The sequence below is a fragment of the Styela clava genome, chromosome 6 (genome assembly GCF_964204865.1).
Source record: "Styela clava chromosome 6, kaStyClav1.hap1.2, whole genome shotgun sequence".
Classification (NCBI taxonomy): domain Eukaryota; kingdom Metazoa; phylum Chordata; class Ascidiacea; order Stolidobranchia; family Styelidae; genus Styela; species Styela clava.
The window spans coordinates 2,404,131-2,428,516 of NC_135255.1; the positions used below are offsets into that span (position 1 = coordinate 2,404,131).

A 24,386-nucleotide genomic window follows, 5' to 3' on the forward strand; every position below is an offset into this window, starting at 1 on the left:
TTCTACCTATATATCTAAACAAGAAAATAACGAGATATGTAGAATACAACAAAGAAACAAGTGGTGCGCAATATGTGATAATTAATATGATTCTGAATGCATAACAAACGGAGTGAAATATAACAAGAGCATTCCACGTCATGGGGTTCCAACTTCAGTTTTAATCAATATCCATATGCTTTGTGAACATGTACTGTGTAAGTGTAACTGTGTAAGCAGTCTTTTTTATGGAATCCATCATCAAATATCGTTACATCTGACGTTTGTATGTTATCTTCAGCTTCGATTATTTTCCCATGATAAACTCCATGCAGGCCAGCATGATCTGATGCGAACTGCTCCATATCGTATCGTTACTGTATCTCTGGGGTGGCCAACACGTCAGTCGCGATCGATGTTGAGTGAATTTTAATGAAATACCCCAAAAAGGCAAATGCACAAATCCAAGTTTTTCCGCTGCCAAGGTTTAAAAATGAAGTGCCGAATATCGCGTGTCTAGACTGGCAAACGATCCTACAATAAGTTCCGCAGTATGCAAAAGTTATTGTCTCACTCCAAGAGTAGTGTGATAAATTTCATTCGCTATGGTAGCAGTGGCATGAAATGCCCAATTTGTTCTAATTCTAAGCAAGCGAAGAATCGCGTTTGGAGGAAATTGTAAATCAGATACTGAAGTTTAAGCAGTCATGTAACATTCATGATTTGAGAATATTTATTTTTTGCTATTCAGATAATATATGAATACTTGGCAAGGTTTCTTAAGGAATTTGCAACACTTACGACTAAAAAGTAGGCAGGTCATATATATATATCTGAATTGTATGATTTGAATAAAACTTAGATAAATGATGAAACACTTACTCCGGGTTCAATTAAAAAATCAAATAACAACTTAAATGGAACAATAAAATACAAATTTTGTGTCGATTTCATTAACAATGCGCCCATGAAGCCGAGTTTATTGGCAGTGGTGAAGTTTTTCGTATGTGTGTGTGCAGTTATCTGCGTATTCAGTATCCATTCGTTTTTGTGTATGACTTTATAACCGATCAGCCGATCGCGAGCTATATTGAAGATCTTAGTCGATCGCGGTCAAAAGCAGGTTGGCCAACCCTGCTGTATCTGACTAGAACATATTGTAATTTCGTGTTTCTCATGATTTTGTTTTGTTTTTATGAGTGCCCATGCACAGAATTTACCGGCATCGTTTTGATTCAAGTTTGTCTGTATCTTCTCAGAAGAATCTATGTTTGTCCGGTTTTCCAAGTTTTAGACCACAAATTCCTTATTTCAGTATTCCAGAGTCCAATATCACGTTCGCCGCAAAAGAATAGAAGAAGAATAAGTAGGTGATCCCGCAAAACCCAATCGATAACATTCAGTGGATTTTTTTAGTTTGCCTCGATGCCGATGTCAAAATAGTTTGTTTTAATTTTATTATCATTTGAAGAAAAAGCATGTGTTCAAGGAATAAAATAGTTGGAGTATGCATTTTACAGTAGTGTTGAACAATGTGGTATGAATACAAGCTTTCCAATAGGATTTACTTCGAAATTAATATGAACATGCGTCAATAAAATCCAAAATTTCATAAATTTTGTAATTTTTATTTTCTACCTCAGTTATCAAAAATTCAGAGGTAGTTAATTTCACCTTATATTCCGGCTAAAGAAAAATAGTTTGAAAGTCTGTAAACGCCGAGCCGAGTAATATGATATATTCTTTGAATATGGCCTATAGTGGTGGAATTATACACTCGAATGCATAGGCTAGCAACATATTTATTATGACACGTGTACGATTCTATAAGCTTAATATTTTGAATTTATGATTGAAACAAATGTGCTTTATTGTCTTAAGATCAACTAAGGTGCAATATTTCTTCTTAACTACAATTTACTTCATTCGTGAAATATTGATATGCCAACACAAACGGCAGGTGATGGGCGTATTCTTGAATAATATAATATTCATGAATTAAGTTGGTTGTTATAAATATAAAATCGAAAAAATAAATAAGTATAGTGTCGGCTTTTTGTGTTAACATAAGAGTATATTAATAATATTTCGAAATGGTAATCATTTTTATGTCTCTTTATCATTTCTGTCTTTAAAATTATTTGAAAGTCATTTTGAAATTGATGTACATACATGAGTGTGGATTTCTGGCGAAAGCTATGAGAAATCCTAAATATGCACGTGATCAAGTATAAAAGAATGAAGCGGTAAAGCAGTAGAACCTGTTGGTAAAAAAAATGGCGAAGAAAATAATATTTGATGGAGAACCGGCCTAACAACAAAAATATATATGATAATAAAAAACTAGTATCAAATCACATAAAAAGTGTAAAAGATAATTTCTGACTATAACTGACCAGTTATTTCGACTACACGACCAAAAAATTTAAGTTTCAACTTAAATCCGTTATTTAGCAGAAAGTAATTTTATTTTAATATTTTCGTTGTGACAAGTTATTTTTGTATTTTCACCTAATCGTGAAATTGTCACATGTATGTGAACTATAAAAATTACATATTTTGCATACCGCTGTAAAAAATTGAATAAAATCACTTCGACCAGATGTAAATCAATATTAAAATAATCAAAATCTACTTACAAATTTATTTGGAATCTTTCAGGTAATTGTACCAGTTTATCACCACGCTTGGTATTTTTTAAGTGTAAAAAAAGAAATACCACAAAAATGTGACTAGCGTAATTCACCTGCCCACGGGGTGTACGACAAATAAACAGGAGACTCGCGAAGATAGATGATAAGTTTGATATGTATTTATGTCAAAAAAATCATATTAATACATTCAGTTTTGCAGTAATTGTTAAAATATATCACACATACAAGAACGGTATTGGTATCAAATATAACAGACAAAAAAAATTTGCTGTAGGTATTCCAGTACGTGACTTGTAGGCTGAATTACCTTAAAATTGCCTTAAAGTTCAACATCGCTCTGCTTCGAAAGCTTATTACCTCTGAGGCGTATAGTTTATGTCTGGTATAAATAATATTGTTTCTTTCGTGCGCCATTTTTGTAAATAGATAATCATTGCTTCGTAAAGATTAATCGCTAAATACAGCTTTTAAGATACAATGCATTTTTAAGCCAGCTTTAGTATGTATTGTTGTACACTTTGTTGTCAAAAATGATACATAGTCGTGGATAAACAAAAAGGTCGTGCGCTTTGTACCATTTTCATTCTTTCCATATTTAGTTGGAGATAGTTGTATTGTGTTCAGAATTCAATCACATTTCGCAGATATGATGTTTGTTACATTCACAAATCATTGTGAGATAATTTATCATAGAAAATTCATTATTAACGTCGTCTCGTTTGAACTTGGTTTAAACAAACTTGCATAAACTACCTAATTTCTCGAAACTGTATGATCATGTTGGAAGGTGGCTTCAAGCTCAGCACTCAATGAATTCAACTTCACAAGAACTTTTGGTTCCTCGTACGGCATGTAGCCACACTTAAGCAGAATGGCTAAAGGATGAACTGAATCAATATAATGTTCAATGCACAAACTTCTTTGAGTAATTTTGTCCTGCGTTTGTTGCAGATATATTGCGCCTCACACATGTATATATTTTTTCTGAATTCGGTGCGCTTGTTTAATTAAACGAATGCGGATTGTAGCTTGCGATTTTTATTATTCGTACAAGTTCCGGAACATTTCTACAATATAGTGTTTTTTATGAATACAAAAACGCAATTTTCAAATGTTCGAAGTAACCAAAAAAAGAATACCTTCTACCGAATTCGAATATAGATTATTGCTGATTAAATAATAAATGTATATCAAACAACATTTTACTGGATTATACAAAAAAAACATGAAAAGACAAAGGACAATTGTTTGAAATAAGCGTCCTAACTTTTACACTATTTTTTAAGGAAAGCACGCAAAATAGTAACATATTTGTTATCTGAGATTGAACCCGAGATACGTAGAAAATGAATGATGGACACCATTTGCTTGGTGATCAGGTAATACTTTCTTTCTGGAATACTTTCTCAAAATCTGACGTGCTTTCGCATCATGGGTCGTGGTTGATTTATACATGACGGATTCGATATACGCTCAAGTAGCCTAGTATGTCACAATTTTTTTAGCCTGCAAATAAATTTAAATTTTACATATATTAAACCAAATATCTTGAGGTCTTTCTTTTAGTAAGAATAAATAAATCGATATTGAAAAAAAGACTTTTTGATATTCGTTACGAGGACATGCTGACGAAACACTTAATATACTTATTGCAATTCACTAAAAATGCACCAAGGCTCCTATTGAATAAAATGGAATTCAGCATCTTTCCAATATACGTGATAAACAGAAATGGTGGGGTGTAATTGCCAAGGTGCCATGTTGTTAGAATAAAGCGACTCTCTCTTTTCAATTTATAGAAAAAACGGTAATTCACACACGATCGACACGCGCCTTGCTCGCTTTTCGTTCGTCTCACCCGCAGATGTTATCTGGTCGCCTCCAGTTACGACACAAGTGATTTACATCTATTGTGTTGTGCGTAGTTTGTTGACACTTTTTGTGTCTTGCGAGATATTTTATGAATATAGACATGACTCATAAAAACGTGGTTGCCTCGGATAGTTTTAAATAACATCGTTAATTTTTTCGCATTTGTACAAAATACCTCTGGCAAATTATAACATTCAATGATTTGTATTTTATCTGAAATAAATTTGCAAGAAGTGCCAAATAATGATTGTCCAACAAAAACCACATATTGTCAGAAAAAAATCTCATCAAAATGAAATGCTAGAAGAATTTTTATCAGAATTAGTAATCTGATATAATATTTTATCACAAATTTTGTGGACAATTCAAAGCCGAAAATTTTTTCTAAAAATTATAAAAATAATAAAATTTTTCAAATATTTTTTTATGAACAATTTTTGAATATAATTTGATTCTATTTATTTGTAATATCAAATGAATGCACAACTTTGGCAATGGATGCCCTAAGAATGTTCCAGATAAAGCTATATGCGTAAAGTTTTAGGAGGTATTTTATGTACACTATCATAGTCGAATGATCTAATTTGAAACATCAAAGTTATTGTTGTTAGGAATTCAAAACCAATTCTTTGTCGGGACGGACGATTAGAAGTTTAAAACTTTCTCATTCTGGCAAAAATATTATTTAAGTCATCATTTAAACATTTGAGCCTTTTCTCAAATAACGGTGCAATATTTTTGCATTTTTATGCCAAATAACACTTATTGTCACTCAATAAGTGTATTTCACAGAACTTATATATTTGTGGAAATTCCAATGAAATAGGCAAAAGACTACCACGCATATATATCGTTAATTATTACACAATTCCAAGGAACAATCTGAATCTTTTGTTTGCGTAGTCCCTCTTTGTCAGCCTTTGCGCTAATAAAAATACCACTGGGGAAAGATATCATTCTTATTTTTAGTTGTTTTGTGGGATATTCAAAAAACGATAGTAACCGTGATTTGTATAATAAAATAAAATAAAATTTAGTACACCATTTGGTGTCCTTTTCATTCATGGTGGTGCTTAATTTTGTTGTTACTTTGTAAATTAAATATACTTTACATGAAATTTAAATCAAAAGTGCATCATTATCTAGCAATATACTTTTATTGCTTTTTATTGAACTTTCGGTCATGAATATCATACCGTATGAAATAGGGACGTTAATTTATATTTATGATCAAGACACATATACCGTCGGTCAAAAGTAATATATGTCAGTCTGTGTAATTCTTTTTTGGTTTGGTTTTCTGGTCTTGGTCGGAGTTGAGATCTGCAGCATAAATATTTTTTAAATGAAAATTTGTGGAACAAAGATGGGAAGCATATAGGTGAAATGTGGTGTTAATTTGTTCCCTATTTGACTGAGATGACCACTAAATTACCCTATACCGGTGATTTTCGCGATAGCGATTCCGAGAAAATTCAGTCATTTTAAATGTTCTCGCCACGATGACAAATGAAGATAGGTAATAAGGCAATTCAGAGCTTGTCAAAACGAACATTTGTCCCAATATTGCCGTTGAAATATTTTTATTGCAATAATAATGCAATTTCATCTCACGTTACCAGAAATAATGATTTGTAAGTAGAAATTATGGATCCAAATTATTCTCAGGAAATGAAGAGGTCTGGATGCATCTAATGCCACGTATGACAAACGAAAATGCTTGATAATTTTTGTAATATTAGAGTATGGTAAAATCATATTTCCAAACTTAATAAAACATAAATTGATGACGTCCGAGGGCGATTGTGGTGTCCATCGAGTCGATATCATGGACTAAGTTCGAATTTGGGCTTCGAATTTTAATATTCTGTTCGAATAATCTGAATCATGTGCTTGCCCATTCATCGTTCAATCTTACACAATTATTAAGCGAGATAACAGACAAAAGAAAAATGATTTCCACAGACACGCCGTTCATTTCATTACTTAGGTCAGAACAAATATTATACAGAACGCCATTGGTTCTGTAATTTGGGACAATTTGACGGTTATAGATAATTCAATTCAGCCATTTACTTGCGGTTAAAGGTCGTAATAAGGTAGATTATGAGTGACCGATTACTGGATATCGTATTCCATCCAAATCACTAAGAAAATACAATTTTAGTCTTACTACAAGCAAAATTACTGCCCCCGTAAAATGACCTTTTCAGCAAAACAAGCCTTTGACCACGACTTGCTGATATCGACTCTGACGCGAATCACCACAAAATATAGAACTGGTTAACAGTTTATGTATGGACAAAATATTCGTAGGTATCGCCTGTATTTATTCTAGTTTCAATGTTAATATATCAGGTATTACGATTTAATTCCATATTTATTCGTTGTATTTATCTTTCCCTCCTGACCTCTGTGAAGCCACTCGAGTTTTGGACAAACATTGATATTTTTTTTATTTGATTTTGAATTCGTGTCAAAGCATAAAGGTTATTTTGTTTCTTTGGTTGCCATGATTACAACACTGACTGGTTGATCATAATTTAGAAGAAGCCAAAAACGGACGTATCACAGTTTTTGAGAACTAGTTGGGAGCTCGGTTTCGCATCGGCGATGCCGACCTTGCGCTAATTGGTACAATAACACACTTATTTATTGGAGAGCTGTTTGGCACTTTTGAAAGAATACTCAAAACAAGGCCACACGCTTTCGTGTGACTGGAAATCATCTGAAATTAAAGTCAATAGCGAGTGCTGAAATGCTAGCAGTCACTGTAGGAATTATTTATAAATTATTTGATTAAATTATTTATGCACGGAGTTTTATGCTAGTGCAATCAATCTATTACTTTGGCTTTGACAATATCCTTATAACGCACGTGGCAGTGTTGACAATACCCACTGGTAACGACGAGCTTCCTATTCGATGGAAGTAATTTCAAGTTGAGAATAATATATTCAACATCCAAAATAGTTTATAAATTTATGTCGTGCTCATGGTTGTGATAGCTGTAGTTTGTGAATGAGGACAAATACAAGAGCACAGTTCAGAATATTATTACTAAGTTTGTTTCATTGAATGTCTATCAGAAATAAAAGCAATTTTTTGATCGGAACAAATTTTAGGTCGCGCGAAGTGTTTGAAGTTCCATCATGAGGTATATGATGAATGTACGTCGTAAGATATTATCAATTTTCTGAAGATTCGCTTTCTATGTTTTTCTGTCGTTAATACCTTCGTCGCGGCGGCAACAATGTCCCTGACAAAGGTACAGTAGTAATCGCATTAACGAATGACAAGACCCTATTTACCAAGTGAAAACCTCTTTGTGTTCCCAAATCCAAGTTAAATATTTGGTTAGGAGATATAACGCCTACTAAAATTTTCGTTTCTTCAATATGCCACACAATTGATTTGGCGTGGGGAATAAATAAACTTAGCATTTTAAAGAAGCCATCTCTCGCCCAAATAAGATCTGAAGTAAATACATAGCTTAATTACCCACGCGAACAGGCACGCGCCGTAAGTCAAACGCATTGATGGGCTGGAGGTTATGAAATTTCATCCTATAAATTATTTTTTATTAACCTCGCCTATCTTTTTTCTCTAAGATAGCAAAAATTGGTATGAAGCAGAAAAAATACCATGTATGACTAGGATGTAAATTATGGTTTATATTAAAAGTTCGTTCAAAACACGATGTAAAGGTGAGGAATTTCGTTTGCCTGTTTTATATTTGTTGCTTGCCACTGCTAGAATTTCGTGTCACAGTTAAGCTATATTTTGGTTTTGTTGATACGCACTATCTAAAGAGAGTTGACTCTGGTGTGACTTGAGTGACAGAAAAACTACCTGCTTTGTAAAGACAAAAACATTTCCATTATATACTTTTAAAAATAAGCTTCTTTAGCAACAAAAATTTGTGTTTTAATAAATTATAAACATCTGTGGGCTTGTTGATATTTTAACATCACAACTATGACAATCACTCAAATCGTCATTGGCACGCTTTTGGTCATTTAATACAAAAGAGCTAATGCATATACTTGAATTGAAATGAATATTGAAGAATTGGTCGAATGATTTGCTTTGATATAAAAGTCTGTGTAGAAAGGTATAAATTTTGTGAATGAATCTCTGACGAATAATATCCCTAGTTGTTTAATCATAACGGGCCCTAAATACATCCCTATATATTACTATTCAGCACTTGCTGAATATTCGCCCTAACCTATAGTCATGCTGTTTATCTTCGTACCCTATTTATTTTGTTTGATTGTGGATCAATTGTCTTTAAATACAGTTAATTAGTCACCTTGCAAATTGCTAATTGTCGTATTTACTAGTTAATATGCAAAAACAAATCCACGCGTAACTCATTAATGGGAAATAATTAACGCAACTGAGAGTGGCAGGTGTTTGAATTCCGATTTAAAGTATATTTATTGTTTTTAGTTAATAGGTTGAAACCACGGAGACAAAATAATCTTGTGGTAGCCCATGCCGTTACGAAATTGGTTTTCAAAAGAGTTTCATTATAAACGTAGGCCCTACCTTCTGTCTATATGTTAACCTATCGACTTGGGCTTTATAATCATCTGTTTTTCTAAAATTAGGCCACAGTCTTCAAATATAAACCAATCAGAAAACTCCACACTTTGTCACGCATCAAAATCAAAGAAGTTTTGACACCTTCTATATTAGTTTGGCTCTTTCTTGGCCAAATACTGCATTAACACCAACCATTTTATATAGTCAGAAAGGTGTTCAATTAAGAATATACTAAACATGCACAACAACAATTTCGACGAGATTGCACTGACGATAAAGTTCAGAATTCACGACCACCCTAGCATCAATATATCCTGTGTCGCCATATTTAAGATAAAAACGTGAATTCGGGTCAAAGTCTCGAGTTACTTGAAGATTTCGAAATATGATGCTGTGCTTGGGGCAGCCTTTGTGACATTTTAATCATATTTAACTTATAGTCGCTCACGTAATATTATATTAATATTATGGGATTATCCTGACATTTTACCTTCAATAAAGATAGTTCACTGAATATTTTGGCTTGGTGAAACAACGGGCAACGTGGTTAGGAATTGAAGATACCCAGTAAATATTCATAAAATGAATGATATCAGGGGCTTTTTTGGAATTGAAAGTATTACATGAAGAATTTGAAAATGCCATTCTTTAGCTTATATATATATATATATATATCGATTTTCGGCAATCCAATGATGATAGATAATATTTTGCATGTCGATTGCGTACTCACAATATTTTTACGCATATTGTATATTACGCCAATAACAACCTGTAACTTCAAATATAGCGTGCTTCCGAAATTATGTTGTTACAGTTGTGAATATGAGTGGATGTATGACCACAATCGCCATTTTGAATGTCCTACATCACAATGAGCTATTAGGATGTTAAGGCATAATTAAAACGCAGTTTTGCGTCAAGTTATTCTACACAAGGGATGGATATGCAAAATCTCGTTGATGTTAGTTGCTTTAAACATAACCTGCATGCAGTTGTTTTGGCTCCTACCTTTAAATGTTAACTTATCAATAATTTACTTAAGATGTATTTTAAAGGTATAAATCCAACACCAATGAAATTTTATGTGGCCTTGATGATCAAAGCTGAAACTATTTACTCGAGGAGATGGCATGTAAACAATTTTCCCCGGTCACTAATAATTCATTGACCGACCGATTCATTTTTCACAATGGAGTTATTGAACAGCAAACGGAGTGAAATTAAACCCATATATCAATCTTTAGTATTCAAATATTTAGATATAATGAACGATATAAATATGATATACAAATAACTTGTCCGCTACTCAACTAATAGGACTTGTCGTGGCTCGTAGGTTTTCGACTAAATCATCAATTTCCTAATGCAAATGGTGTTTTGGTTGAAAATCAATTAACTTATATTAAATCCAAGTTCAGGGATGTTATTCGATTAAGGTGATGCAAGACAACTCACTTGATAATTATACACGCCATGCCTCGAAAATGCCTCGAAATGAAGCAATGACATTAATAGAAAGGTGGGCTCCGATTGCACAGACATAACGTCACTGAGATTCATATTTGGAATAGTAATAGCCGCGTTACAGTATATTTTTTGAAATGATATCATGATATGGATCCCGTTGTCACTTGCTATATAATTATGTCGCCATAAAACAATATTTTTTTTGCTTCGAAGTGAAAAATACATGGACACATTACGCACATTAAATATGTGATGTTATCATGCGAAACGAAATGTGATTTTTCATATTTTTCGATATTCGTAATACCAATCTCAAGTTAAAATTAGATAAAGTTGGCATAACGTTAATTTTTCTGCATTTCTAACAGGCACCTAAAACGAGAACAATAAAAACAATAACGAAAATATCCGGATCTTCGTCTGAAAAGACTATTCCTCAATTTTCATACAATTTAGATAGATGATCCAATGCACAAAAAGAAGTACTTTAGTTTACTGATTGAAGAATGTGAATGAATGGCCTTCGCAAGAATTATTATTGTTTGTCATATATCTGTCTAGAGGTAATTATTCTTAGAAAACAATACCAAACCTTGACGACGGTATGTATTGTGTCTTTTATTGTCAGATGCTGAAAATATGCCTGAATTCGTTTATAGGGTGACAAATGTAATTTTTAAATATCATAAAATACTATACATGAATAATGTGTACATTCAACCAAAAATTGTTGGGAAAGGGAATAGATAGAATCTGTATATCTTATACGTCGCCCATTAAGTCTGAAAAGCACTCTCATTTAAATGTGTTATACGTAGATGGAATCAAATGAAGGCTGTTTTACTGGTTCATTTTACAATATCGCATGGATGATTATAAATTTATAAATATGAAATTGCTAAAAAAGATCTTTTTACATATGAAAAATCTAGTTACATATTAGCATTTTTGTTCTAAATATTATGTATATTTGTAGCAAGCTTGAATGACGAAGGTTTCCATTTTGCATAAAAATAAACCTAATTGTTTATTTATTCATAGGTGTGATCAACAATTTTAATGCGACGACAAATTTCATCGAATTATACGTCATTTAATACGTGAGATTACGTAAATCTTTTGATGTTGCGAGGAATTATAGAATTGTCTTCATGTTGCAATGGCCGTGACGACGATGCCAATATGTCACACAATAAAAATAACGGATGTGTGAAAGCTTGTAAAAATAAACGTGGTTATGGTAATAGGTTGATGTTTTAATGGCACATTTAGGATAATTTTCACCTCGGAAAAACAATTTTCACGCTTCGAAGTTGTCAGAGAATGGCATGGGCGCAATTGAGGGCAATGTAGGTTGCAATATGATCCGATAGGAATCACCGAGTGAAATACTAAGTTTTCTCAGTCTGGTATACGAGCGGCGATCAAAAACGCTCCGATATTTACTATACGTTTCATTTCAATGTTTTGCAATATTCAATCTGCAGTAAATAGTATTTGGTCGGCGGGTTTACTTATATTTTTTCAAGTATGGGAAAGAAGATTCAGGATTTCACGTAAATACGATCTAATCGCTTTCGAACTATTTATTATGTTCTTGTATTACTTTTATTAACAATTTTGCTTATTTTTGTACAAAATTTATATATACGCACTTCAAATCAAAATTTGTCCCTTACGTATCCTCTGTTATCATCACAACATTAAGCATCAAAGTATTTGTATTTACCGTAACATATTTGCGGTCAGCGAACAACCAAGAGTTGGGTCAGCGGACTTGTGCGGGCTCCATTCTGAGCGCGCTATCAGAACGTAATCGGTAGCGCGCAGACGTATTGTCGCGACGTTGCATCGCCGGTACAGCCCAATTACAAGTAGCTAAGACAGTAATGAGCAGCAAACGACATTATCGGGAGTTTATCGAATGTAAATTTCATCACCGCTAATGCTTCCTACGTGCTCCCGATCATATTTTTATCCTATTATAGGTATCTTTTCCGCAATCTGTTTTATTTATTAAGTTATGTACAAGATGCGCTTTATTGAGGGCTCTTATGCAGTAATTCTGTTGACTGTCCACGCCATAAAGTCTACGCACCTTATCATCAATCTAACTCGATCAAACTTGGTCTACGTTATTTATCGGTTGTTTCATTCAGATTTAGTTTATTTTGTACTAACAAACACCCGTGTTTGCTTTTCCTCATTCCATTGTAAATATTTGCATACTTGATATTGTCATGTTGCAGTGGCTTCTTTTGCTTGTCTTTTGATTAATTGTCGTCAACGAAATTCTCGCATATCAATGTTGTTTACAATTAATATTACTTACTTAATTTTGGCAACTTTCATACAAAACTGCTAACATACACGATATTTTATTTATTGTGGTTTTAAGCATAAGTGCTTGTTTGTAAAATATCAAATAAATAAATCGAGGGAGGCATTACTAGACTGCGTGTGTGTATAAAGAAATGTTCGCAGTGAATGCGCAAAACACTTGGGACAATGAAATTAATTTTCGGCATGGAAAACTGAGGCCAATAACTTAGGTTGAATGGCTTCATCTAACACTGTGTGGTTTTACATTTACTGATGTCTCGTTAGGAAACTTGGATTGGTTTCAGGAAATTTTAACCGAACGTGAGTGACAAATTCCAAAATTTCTGGCATTTGATTTTTTATCTAGCATAATATAATTGTAGTCATTTTTAAAATAGAAAATACTATATTTCTTGCATTTTACGATCCATTTTCCGCCGTCGAACACGCGCGCTTTGAATTGTCTCAACAAGTTTTGATTTCACGCTCACAAGTATAAAATATTTAATTATCTCTTAATATTATTATTCATGGATGACACCTGGTGAAAATAAACGATAAAATATTTGTCACGGATCCGAGCCAAGAGAAGCTGCCAATTAAACAAGACTTAAATCCGAATCTGATTGCTACATATGTATCTGATATTCATTTTCCAAATGAAGCGAGCTAAGGGGTCGTCTATGACAGTAATTTGCTGCAATAAATTTACCAAATTATTGCCCCGAGTCGACAAGAGGCTGCTGCATCGTTCGATGTGTCTTCTCTTGCTAATTACCCTCTTTTTGTGTGTGTACATTCCAAATACAACATAGAAATTCAGATGTGTATTTATTCTGAAGAGATATTCTAGGAAATATAAAGGAGCAAATAACCATTTTAACAATTTATCATGAGATAGATTGTTATTTTTCAAAGTCACCTGTGCGTGCCCAATCCTGTTTGTGGATATATTCGTTAATAAAATTCAATGTGTTTGAATGTCTTTTATTGTTTATGGTCAACAAATAAATATGGCAACAAATGGATAATTTGTAATGAATGGACACGGCGGATTTCGCAATGTTCCGGTTAACCGATCAAATCAAATTCTACCGGTATTTTTTTTCAACAGAATAACAAACAAATTTGTTTTGTGTCGTGCTGGTCCAACAAGGCTTTAAACTAAGAAAAGGATTTAAAGTGGCAAATATTTTAGGGCCATCTCCGGTTAATCAAGACTTTGGTTTCTACTGATACATGCATAGATCAACGAATTGGTCAAGCGCCCAACCAGAGCGAATCGATTGCACCTAGAAACAGCATTTCCACACCTCGACCGTGTACGTGAAAATTTATTCTTTTATTTCGCCGACCAAGTGTTTTGTAAATCAACTCTTATCATGAAAATTTGACACCTCCAATAATCAAGCGTGTCCAAAATCGCTAAAATAAGCAAGATATAATATTGAATATTAACCAAACGCGACATTAGCTTCAAAATATATCAGTGAAGCCATATTTATATATGATTTATACTTGAATTTAATTTGATTTCAGTCGTTAAACCTTTCTGCATAATGGATGCTGTTACTTGAAAGTTAACATCAATTTCTGTCCATTACTGCTTTTATCCTGACACATTAAGAATGGCCTTTCAATCATCGAGTCATTGCTGTTTTCTTCGGTCGCTGATCAACCGAAATTAAATCGGAAATGAAGCTGCCGGTTTAAAGTCGAATATAACGTTTCTCTCAAGATCAAGTTTTTCTAAGTCACCAAGTTAATAAAATAAGCAAATCAACATCAACGAAGAAAAAAAATAAGAATATGAAGCACGGGTAGCATATCTATCAATCAATATTATTTGCGGAATTTGATGTAGTTTAATATAACTTTTAAGTATATACCTAAACATTACAAAATGGCTTTGTAGGGTTTCGATTTCTTATAAACGATACAAATAAAGGCAGCAAAATGGTCGTCAAAACTGATTCACTGTCGAAAACAAGGATACACGCTGAGTCAATTTCGAAAAGTGAATTCGGATCTATGGAAATTAGCTTCAGATGTATCAAATACAAAAACGTCGTCGTTTTACATGACATCATTGTTTCTATTATTGCAAAGTATTGTACAAAAACTAGAAGTAAAACTCGATAACATAAGCGCGTCAAATTCTGAAACGTTGTTTCATGGAGACCACCTGCAAATAAAAGTGTCAACCAGTAGCGAGGTAAACTTGTCACATCATATTCCATAAGAACAACACAAACAAAGTCAGTATATTTTTAATCGACGTGGAACAGAAATAAACAATATGAATTAGGAAGGCAAGTAATCTAGTTTTCTCAAGAATTAATGCATGAGAAAATTGAAAAGAATGAGACAACCTGAAAAAGTCAAATAAAATTAAGCTAATGGTTATAATATTCAAGGATCATCGCTTGTACCAATCAAACTTTGGGTGGAAAACCAGAGTGTGTTAGATTTATGGTAGATGTAGACATGAATAAGAAACCGCCCAATCTCAGGGATATCGACGCGCGACCAGCACGCGCCTCGTTTGCGCTGTTCATAATTTTGCGGTTTTGTCAACAGATTATTATTCATTGCCTCGAGTTATGACACAGTAGGTGCGAGATACATTATGTATATCACGTTAAATTTTTTCCGGCGCCATGTTGTATTACATTTTTAATTTCATCCACTTTTGTTATCGTATTTCGATATTTGTCTACCTGCCTAATGATACCTACTCTGAATCATATAAAAGCCCAATTGGAACGATTTTTCTTTAGCATTTATCAACGTGCCATTCATCATCTGATGCAATATGTTACATTTGTCAGTTCAACACTATCATAGTTCCAATGATTAGGCTGCAAGCATGTTTTATATGGCATTGATAGATTAAATACTAGTCTGTTTAATAAACTTTTGAACTGACAAATTCCAAGAGGAAAATATTGTTATACAATCAATTAATAATAAGTTTGAATAAAGAATCAATGGCTTGAATATTGCAATCGAAATTATATACTTGGCAATTGTTACAAGTATATGAAAAAGAATCATAGATGCCATAACATTTAAACTTTAGGCTATAATAGGTTTTTTCCTTATACCTGTAATAATTTTAAAACCTTTCTCGTGAACAGATTTAATTTTATTCATGACATAAATCATCACATTCATACAATTATTGTTTGATTTCAGCGTTGTTTGTTACATTCATTTTAAAAAAATATTTAAAATAGTGATATAGAACTTCACAACTTGCTGTAAACCATAAAGTTTCCAAATTTGTATGTTAAATATAGAATCTATCGATATGCCATTACACATTAAAACAACTGTATATATATTCAATCTCTTACATAAATTTAACCACGATTGAACCCTAAAAAATAGAATGAGGGGAATAGAAAATAACAAAGAAAATTCATTGGATTGCGATGATCAGAAATATACACAGACACGTTCATTTTATTTGGTTAGCAGAGAACATCAACATTAAGCAAGTGATTTGACATGTCGTGCGATAACAACTTAGCTTGATATCACAGAGTACTTGTTTGCATACACTGGCATCCGTTTATGATAAGGAAATATGTTATGTGACAGTATCTCTCGATTATCTTTCCAAATGAATTCAATTATCAAAAAAGGCAAACATTATACAAAGGCATGAAAAATAATGTCTAAGTATTCTCAAAATACGGTAGTAAACAAAACTGTGGATCTCCCGTGTACAGCAATTGTTTTTATTAAGAACCTGACTCTCGTGGCTGTAGAATATTGAAACAAAAAATTTTACTTCGGGAATTGTCGACGCGGGTTCTATGACACTGAAATACCCCAATGTCTATTATTCAAGAATGGTAATAAAATACATTTGCTAACCATAAAAAAGGGTTCAACAGTATAAAACTTTTCCAAAGAATTATATTTGAAACGATCATCAAATTCCATGCGAGGACATTCCAATTTTCGTGCATTTGTAATTTCTTTTTTCTGACATATTAAGTATTGTTGGAAATGACGTGTGCCAATAGCAACGTTTCGGGAAGTTTATAGTTTAGTAACATAACTCATATGCTCTTGAAAGTCTTGGTATCTTTGTTCGCGCATTCCTATGATAGTTTGTAATATTCAGCGTTTGAAAGTATATAATTTTATGTAACGTATCAAAGTATAACCAAATTGTCAATCTCACACCAATATCAGATCAATTATTAACATTACTCCACTATATTTATCTGGTCCGAGCTAGGCCAATTGTAAATTATTGAATTCTTGCGAAAACGAGACAAAATACTGCGGTATATGAAGGTGCCTCGATGTCGCCTAGAATATTTATGAATGCGGCATAAAATGACCTCGAGAGGGAAAGAAGACAATGACTAGGTAGTAAATTAAAGAAAATGTAAAATCACTCTCAGTGGAAAGAAAAATTGCGGTGACAGAGGATTTAAGAATTATCACCTACGTTCAGTAAACTTTACTTAATTCTGGGATGACAGTCTCCATTTTGTTTGTGTACCTATTAAGAGCATTTTATCTATTAATACATCAAAATGATTGATGAAATATACCTATCTATAACTAAGCGATTTGTGACACAAAAGAGAATTTTGAAGTAGTGACTGTATAATATATAATGTTTGTCGGTAGTTCGTTGTCAAAATTCAGTAATCTAATATTTATAATGGGCATTAACTTAATATTTGCGTACTACTTCGTCATCATCCGCCGAGATTCGCGCTGATAAGTGATCATACCAAGCGTGTTTCATCACATTTTATTCAAGCATAATATATCCGAAGAGAAGTGAATCCAATATATAACTTTTCTAGTATATTGACTCTGTCTTTTGCCTCGTTTTACTCAGCTCATTTTTAACAAACAAAAAGCCTTGAACCGCATGCGATCACATTCAAGTGTTACAAGAGATTGAGATATAAATTATCTAGAGCTGAAGTTTTTCATATGAACAAAGAAATCGACTATGAGGAAATAGGAATTTTTGAACAATATTATCTATATCTTGGGGTATAGTATTTATGAAACTAAGAATATTTCAAGGAAGTTTATTGCTATGGGTAAATCGTGGTGTTCACAGAATTCTACTATTGTTTATACGTATCGATGATTTGTTCAGCCTTATGTTTACATAAGAGATCGCTAATTGTTTTGAGGGAACAATTCAATTAGTTGTGCAGTTTCAACACAATGGAGTTGTAAACGAGCGTGCATTGCAACAGTCTGGAGCGAAACGAATTGAGATTTGTTAATTTTTATTCGTGGAATGGCCACTGTTAGATTAACCTCCGAGATAATTTGTTTCGTGCGAGAAGTTGCTCATGGGTATGTTGCCTTTACTGTTTATTTCTGCGAAAAATTGCAATAGGTGATAGGTGATTACAATTTGTCGTTCAGCTCTTTTGCAATCGACAAACTGAGGTGCAAACAAAATAAACATGAAATATATCATATAACGCTGTGGAATTTGATTTTAGACATCACAAATTTCATACTTCGCTACTAAATTCAGCAAACGGTTTACTTCATAATTGCCATCGTCTAAAATCCCGTCATCGGTATTGTTTCGCAAATTTTCCGGCTTGCAATTGAACGCAGATTAGTTCTAAACCCATATCCGACGACGTTTCCGTCTGTACAATACATACATTGGATATACGCAATCACGTATAATTTCATAGACTTAGCGTACATGGGGGCAGGTGATGGAAAACTGCTCCAAGGAGAAGTCATAGAACTCGGCACTTTGGAATTGCCGTTGTCCAGATGTCGAAGAAAAAATCCCAAATTTATTTAAAACTTGGTATCATTGAAATTTAATTGGCCAAACGTATACTGTAGTAATGTGCACTTTAGCGTGGCACCAGCGAAGGTATTCTCAATAACCAATAACCAACCAGAACTTTTCTATTTCGGCAAATTGTAAAGAAAATGTCACTTCTTTTTATTATCATATTATAGAAAAAAATTACAATTTTAAATATTTTTATCTTTGCCAAAATTTACACAACGGCAAATATGGATATAATTTTCAAAACTTAGTATGATAAAGTTGGATAATTGAAACTTTTTTTAATGCAAAATTTAATGGTGTATTCTATTAGATACAAAGGTGTATATTGAATAAACAAATATTGTCAATTCAACCATGTACATCTCAAGTATTAAGATTATTTCTATTGTTGAAATAAAGAATTAGCTTTCAATGAGAAGTGGTGCAAGTCGCTGGGAATTATAATGAAACTATCTTCTTCGTTTTACTTGGAAACCAAGGACGTAAATGAGCGCGGGAAAGCGCATTGTATTTGAATTATCACGTCGTCGAGGGAAAAAATAAATTACGCGAATCACGCGTTTATAAGGGAGATCATTCCATGATCGTGGGAGAGAATTCTCAACGTCATCGAGAGATGTTGGTAAATTTGATTTCTATGAGTTGGTTTCAGGCTTTGAAGGTCAGGCAAATAACGAATCATGACAGTCGGTGCAAATGGCACGCGACAAGCACGAGCGCATAGAAATTAACCAACGTGACAGCAAATTAAATGTGTCTCTTAGTGAATCGTATTTTAGTTAATTTATCATTTTAAAAACTGTATATTCGTTTCTAGACGTAGATTGGTATCTAAAAATATTTCAAGTAACCGTAATCAAAGAAATGCTGACATCTACAGAAGAATTGCGCAGAGCGGAAGCAAAGCGAAATGACAACAACAATTGCAACTTTGAAGATTCTGAATCAATGACTTGGTCGGTGAACCCACATTGCACAGAAGACGACACTGTATTCACTCATATGAGCAATCATTCACAAAAAAACGACGGCTTAGCAAGAGGTCGTAGAATCAATTCAGCACCTCAACCGGCATTGACTGATACCGGAAATGAGAAACGCAAAGGGAAACGACCTCGGAATATATCGGATGATGCTGCGGAGACTGCCCCCGCAAAGACCGCCAAAACCTCGATTCCCCCTCGAGGACATTTACCAGCCGCTTTCAAGAACCCAGCAAGCGTCGCAAAACGCAACGCTCGCGAAAGGAGGCGAATCAAAAATGTGAATTTAGCTTTTGACGAACTTCGTGAACATGTGCCATCCGGTGAACAAAATAAGAAGAAAATCAGCAAGGTTTGTGAAATTCGCCAATGAAAATAATTGATTATTATTTATTTCAAAAATCAATCCCTCTCACTTTATCAGGTTTACTAATTTGAGTCGTATGCTTAGTGTGGTAATTGTTTGCAATAAAGCATCAGTCAAATTCATTTAAATATTTTCTCTTTGTTTTCAGGTTGATACTCTACAGTCAGCTATCATATATATCAAAACGCTGGAACGACTAGTGATGCAAAGAAGAAAACAAGAGAAAAAGGAAGAAACACAAAACTTGGAATCAGGCCTCGATTCAGAGAATGCAACAACTTCAACTGAAATTTCAGTAATCAGCGACAATATCAATGTTTGCGACGAAACTACTTCTAGTATAAACAATGATTCGAGTTCCGTGCTTGATGATCTTGATGATGCTGCATCGACTTACTTACCCACAAGTCAACAGACGGATGACATTGTAACTAACGTCGATTTCGACGACAGTGGATATTCCGACGGGTCACCGGGTAGTCATTATGAGAAAGGTGTTCACATTCATCAAGCATATGAATCTTTGCCATTCCATCAGTCCGATACCGATTCATCATTGAGAGAAGTAACTGCCTACGATATTGAAAAGTTTTTGGACAACTCGATGCCTGCAACTGAAAATCAATCAACCTTTCAACAAATTAGTCCTCCCATTTGCATGAGTACTGCAAGTTTCGAATATCCAAGTTCGCTACCAGTAGTCAATGGATGGCAAGAATATCCTGACACCTCTATGATGTCCGGCCATCGCCAATTCAATCATCTACCCCTAGCTTCGACTCCGAGAAATGCAAACGAAGTAGCTGCGTTTGTTTTTCCCTCTCCTAATTCAAATGCTCAGGTAACGACATCACAACAACACAACAACATTGCTAATGTTTCTGCCATACGTCAAAATATATATGAAACAGCAACCACGTTCGAAGGATATAGATTCGGAGGTACCTACGCTTGAAGGAGCTGTCACAATTGGCAGAATTCAAGAAGACTAAATTGCATCAATTAGGAGCGATTCCGTGGAACAAACTCCACGAAAAGTGGATCAGATATCAGAAGAATGCAACAAATCATCAAAACAATTCAATCATATGCTGCCAAACTTTATTACCAGTCTTTTATAAAAATATCATATCGCACCAAATTTTTTTTTACACTGCCAACAATTCTGTGAATTTAAATAATATTTTCTGAAATCTATTTTGTTCCTTACAATGCACTTTTGAGAAATTTAAAGTACTCTCAGCCAATGAATTCGCAATCATTTCTTTTAATGCAATTATTTATAAACAAAGTTTTATGTCAAAACGTGCCTTAAATTTTCGTACTACAACAAATACCAGACAAAAATTTATTTTTACCAAGTCAAAAGTAAAATCGCTTTTAAACAATCATATATGCTTTTTTATTGAATTTACTCGGGCGACAGTAACGAAGAATAATATATTTATGTCTGGGAGGGCGAAACAAAATGGCGTAAAAAGCTGTAATGTTTATTAACAACAAGTGAACTATATTTTTGAACAACCAAAACTAAGTGTTTTATATTCTTTTAATATGAAAAAACAAGAGTTTGCTTGAACACATTCGTATCGAATGGCTTATACTTTCTATGTAATTTAGACAGACAATTTAGGATCAGCCAATCGAGAGTTTCATACTCGCCTATTATGATTCCGAAATTCTCGTCCTATACACTAAGACTAAGCGATCCTAGAATAGAGGTTTCCATCAATGCTATAATATTTAATTATCTTACAGAAATTATGATGCCGATCTTGTTAAAAAACGTATATATTTCTGAGGAAATAATAAAAGTATCTTATAAACGCCCGTGGCAACGTTCTTGGCAATAAAAATCATATCGGCAATGTCACGTGTTTCGTATGCGAAATGTTGCACGTGATATACTTAAAAATCGACGTAGATACGTCGTCCCGGATCTATTTTGTCAAAATAATTATTATACAAAAACGACCTCCACAAGTGAATATTATTTTATGATAGTACAGTGTTTAGTAAACACATTAATACTCCGCCTATAAACACAGAACCCCCTTTTAGCATTGTTGAATGGCGACCTTCTAAATACACACAATAGGTATCATCTTCAACTTCTATTGTCATTGACTATTTATTTTTGTCACGCCGAATATCGTTTGTTCTCATCTTCGCCAAATCTCCATAGTTTTGGATACCGCCACGCGCGGAGGAGTGCAGTGTTTACAAACAGTGCTAATCGTTCAAGCACATCTTCTTTTCAGTAATTTAGACACAGGGGATTTGCTCTTATGACCCATTAACCACAAGTGTCATAATTTTGCTCAAAGAGAATATAGTTATAATACTTAAACTTCGTTAATATTTTGTTATTTTACTGAATGTTTTTCCACTGCGCACCAAAACACGCACCTTATTGAAGACTGAAGTATTTTTAATTTATATAGAGTATTGTTGCCGCATTTGGTCAGATCATCGAAGATAATAATTAAATTTATCTTGGATACGAAAAATTGCATTTCTTACTCATGGCAATGCCGGATGTTCCATTTAAGACAAATATCAAGCAAGCGAGTTATAATTTCGCTTAAAAATTACGTTTTTTTTATGTATTATGCCTCTCAAATACAATACAAGCAAAAGTTTAACACTACTCTACCTACAATATGGATACCACGTTAGTCAAAAAAAACGAAGTTGAACGGGAATCCTCATTTTTCACATAAATTGGAGGTACATTCTTATCTAACACCGAACTAACTTACAATGAAACCAGGGATGACTGGCTTGTAATATCAAAACCACCATTACGAACGTTTCAGATATTGAAAGCCATTACGATAAAAATAAGACAAAACTGAGACACTTACAATTTGATTTTGACAACGCGGATAAAGCGGGAAAAGATCCAATTTGAAATCTCACATAATACATAAAAAGCATAGTGTGCGAATGCTCATTTTTAGATGGCATCAATTCATTTTTTTGCGTCGGCCTGTATCATCAGTCTGTTTTCCATTTTTTTTTTGTTAAAAATATTGATAAAACAAGACCTGAATTTTTAAACTATATCTGATCAAACAGAATGGGCGTTTCCAATTAAAACATATCGCCTTTTGAAACCGAGCATTCGGTGAATTCACTAAAATATTATTTTATTTTTGAGAGATGTCGCTCTTTTTGAGAGTGCTGCTGAACTGTCAGTTCAAAATTGCGTCGCAACGTGAATGACATTCATTGGCGAAAGGGCAATCCGAACGACCCAAAGGGTGTGTTTTGGCGACAGATGGGAGACGGGCGAAAGGTGTAAACAATGCCGATCGTTCAGGTCTTGATTAAACATTGATAATGGTTAAATTGTTATCGCTCGATTTTGACATAAAAATCTCTCAGTTTGTTGTAATTTCAAGAAATATTTGTGGTTGTCCAAATGCGGGCAATAGAAAGTGTATGGTTTATGATTCAACTTTAATATTTGTCCTACTTGATCATATTATAACTAAAAACAGAAAATGTACAATCCCAAAAAATCACATACCGTTTGCAAACAACGAAGGCACAAAAATACAACGGCGAGGATTTCCACAAGTACGCGATAGGCACGAGCGACTAATCCAATAACAATCTAATATTATTAAATGACACGCACAAATGGAAAATGTTTAAAATATTCTTTTTTTAAATTTCCTAATACTGAATAATTCCGCTAGTTTCGTAATAAAGAAATATACTTATTGGCTCTATAAAAGTAATTAAATCTGTAGCGAACAACTTTTTTTTTGTCATTTTGTGGTGCCCTTGATGGTATGGAAAGATTGTATCTATTACATAAAACTCCCCCCAATTAATTACGTCAAAGGATCGAATATCCGTTTATCCGTTCCAAAACAAGATCATAAGAAATCTAATTCCACAGATTAATTCATTTGTTGTTATTATTACTTTAACTCCATCAAAAACAAGTACAGACATCGCTACTTTAAAGTGCGCTGCAAGCAAATTAAATCCTAACGCAAATTTAATTAATTGATAAAAATGGTTATGATTTTTCAATTTTCCAACAATTCATTGTGTACCAAAAGGTATTCTATACCCGGTTATGTTTATCTTTGGGGCGGAGTGAATATTTTTGGAAATTAATTCATACTTTGAAGTAACGAGTTGATATTGTTGCGAAGTCTTCTGAATACGTTGATAAAGTTAGCGCACGTGTCTTTCGTCTGTTTTGTGTAGATAACTTTGACAATTTGTTAGTGTAATCAAAATTATGCAGGTGTCGGAACAATACTAAATGTCGAAGAAATGTTCAACGAAAGCCTTAATTTCGTGTTCAAACGCCGAAACAGCCTTTTTTATACCAGCGAGTCGAAATT

General features: G+C 33.6%; 1 protein-coding gene and 1 long non-coding RNA gene across 2 annotated transcripts; both read left to right on the forward strand.

Annotated features, from left to right (window-relative positions):
- Positions 1-8,111: 8,111 nt before the first annotated feature.
- Positions 8,112-12,964, forward strand: LOC120331654 (uncharacterized). The gene is made up of 3 exons (XR_005567993.2): positions 8,112-8,212; positions 10,895-11,089; positions 11,568-12,964. It is a non-coding gene; the product is annotated as an uncharacterized LOC120331654 (long non-coding RNA).
- A 6,327-nt stretch (positions 12,965-19,291) lies between these two features.
- Positions 19,292-22,058, forward strand: LOC120330982 (uncharacterized). The gene is made up of 2 exons (XM_039397980.2): positions 19,292-20,001; positions 20,165-22,058. The coding sequence occupies exons 1-2, from the start codon at positions 19,531-19,533 to the stop codon at positions 20,969-20,971; spliced, it is 1,278 nt and encodes a 425-aa protein (XP_039253914.2). The 5' UTR covers positions 19,292-19,530; the 3' UTR covers positions 20,972-22,058.
- Positions 22,059-24,386: the final 2,328 nt, after the last annotated feature.

Bases quoted from the DNA above. Each gene is read 5' to 3' on its own strand.
- LOC120330982 (XM_039397980.2), top strand. From the start codon at position 19,531: ATGCTGACATCTACAGAAGAATTGCGCAGAGCGGAAGCAAAGCGAAAT. The intron at 20,002-20,164 runs GTTTGTGAAATT...CTTTGTTTTCAG, and splicing joins ATAAGAAGAAAATCAGCAAG to GTTGATACTCTACAGTCAGC.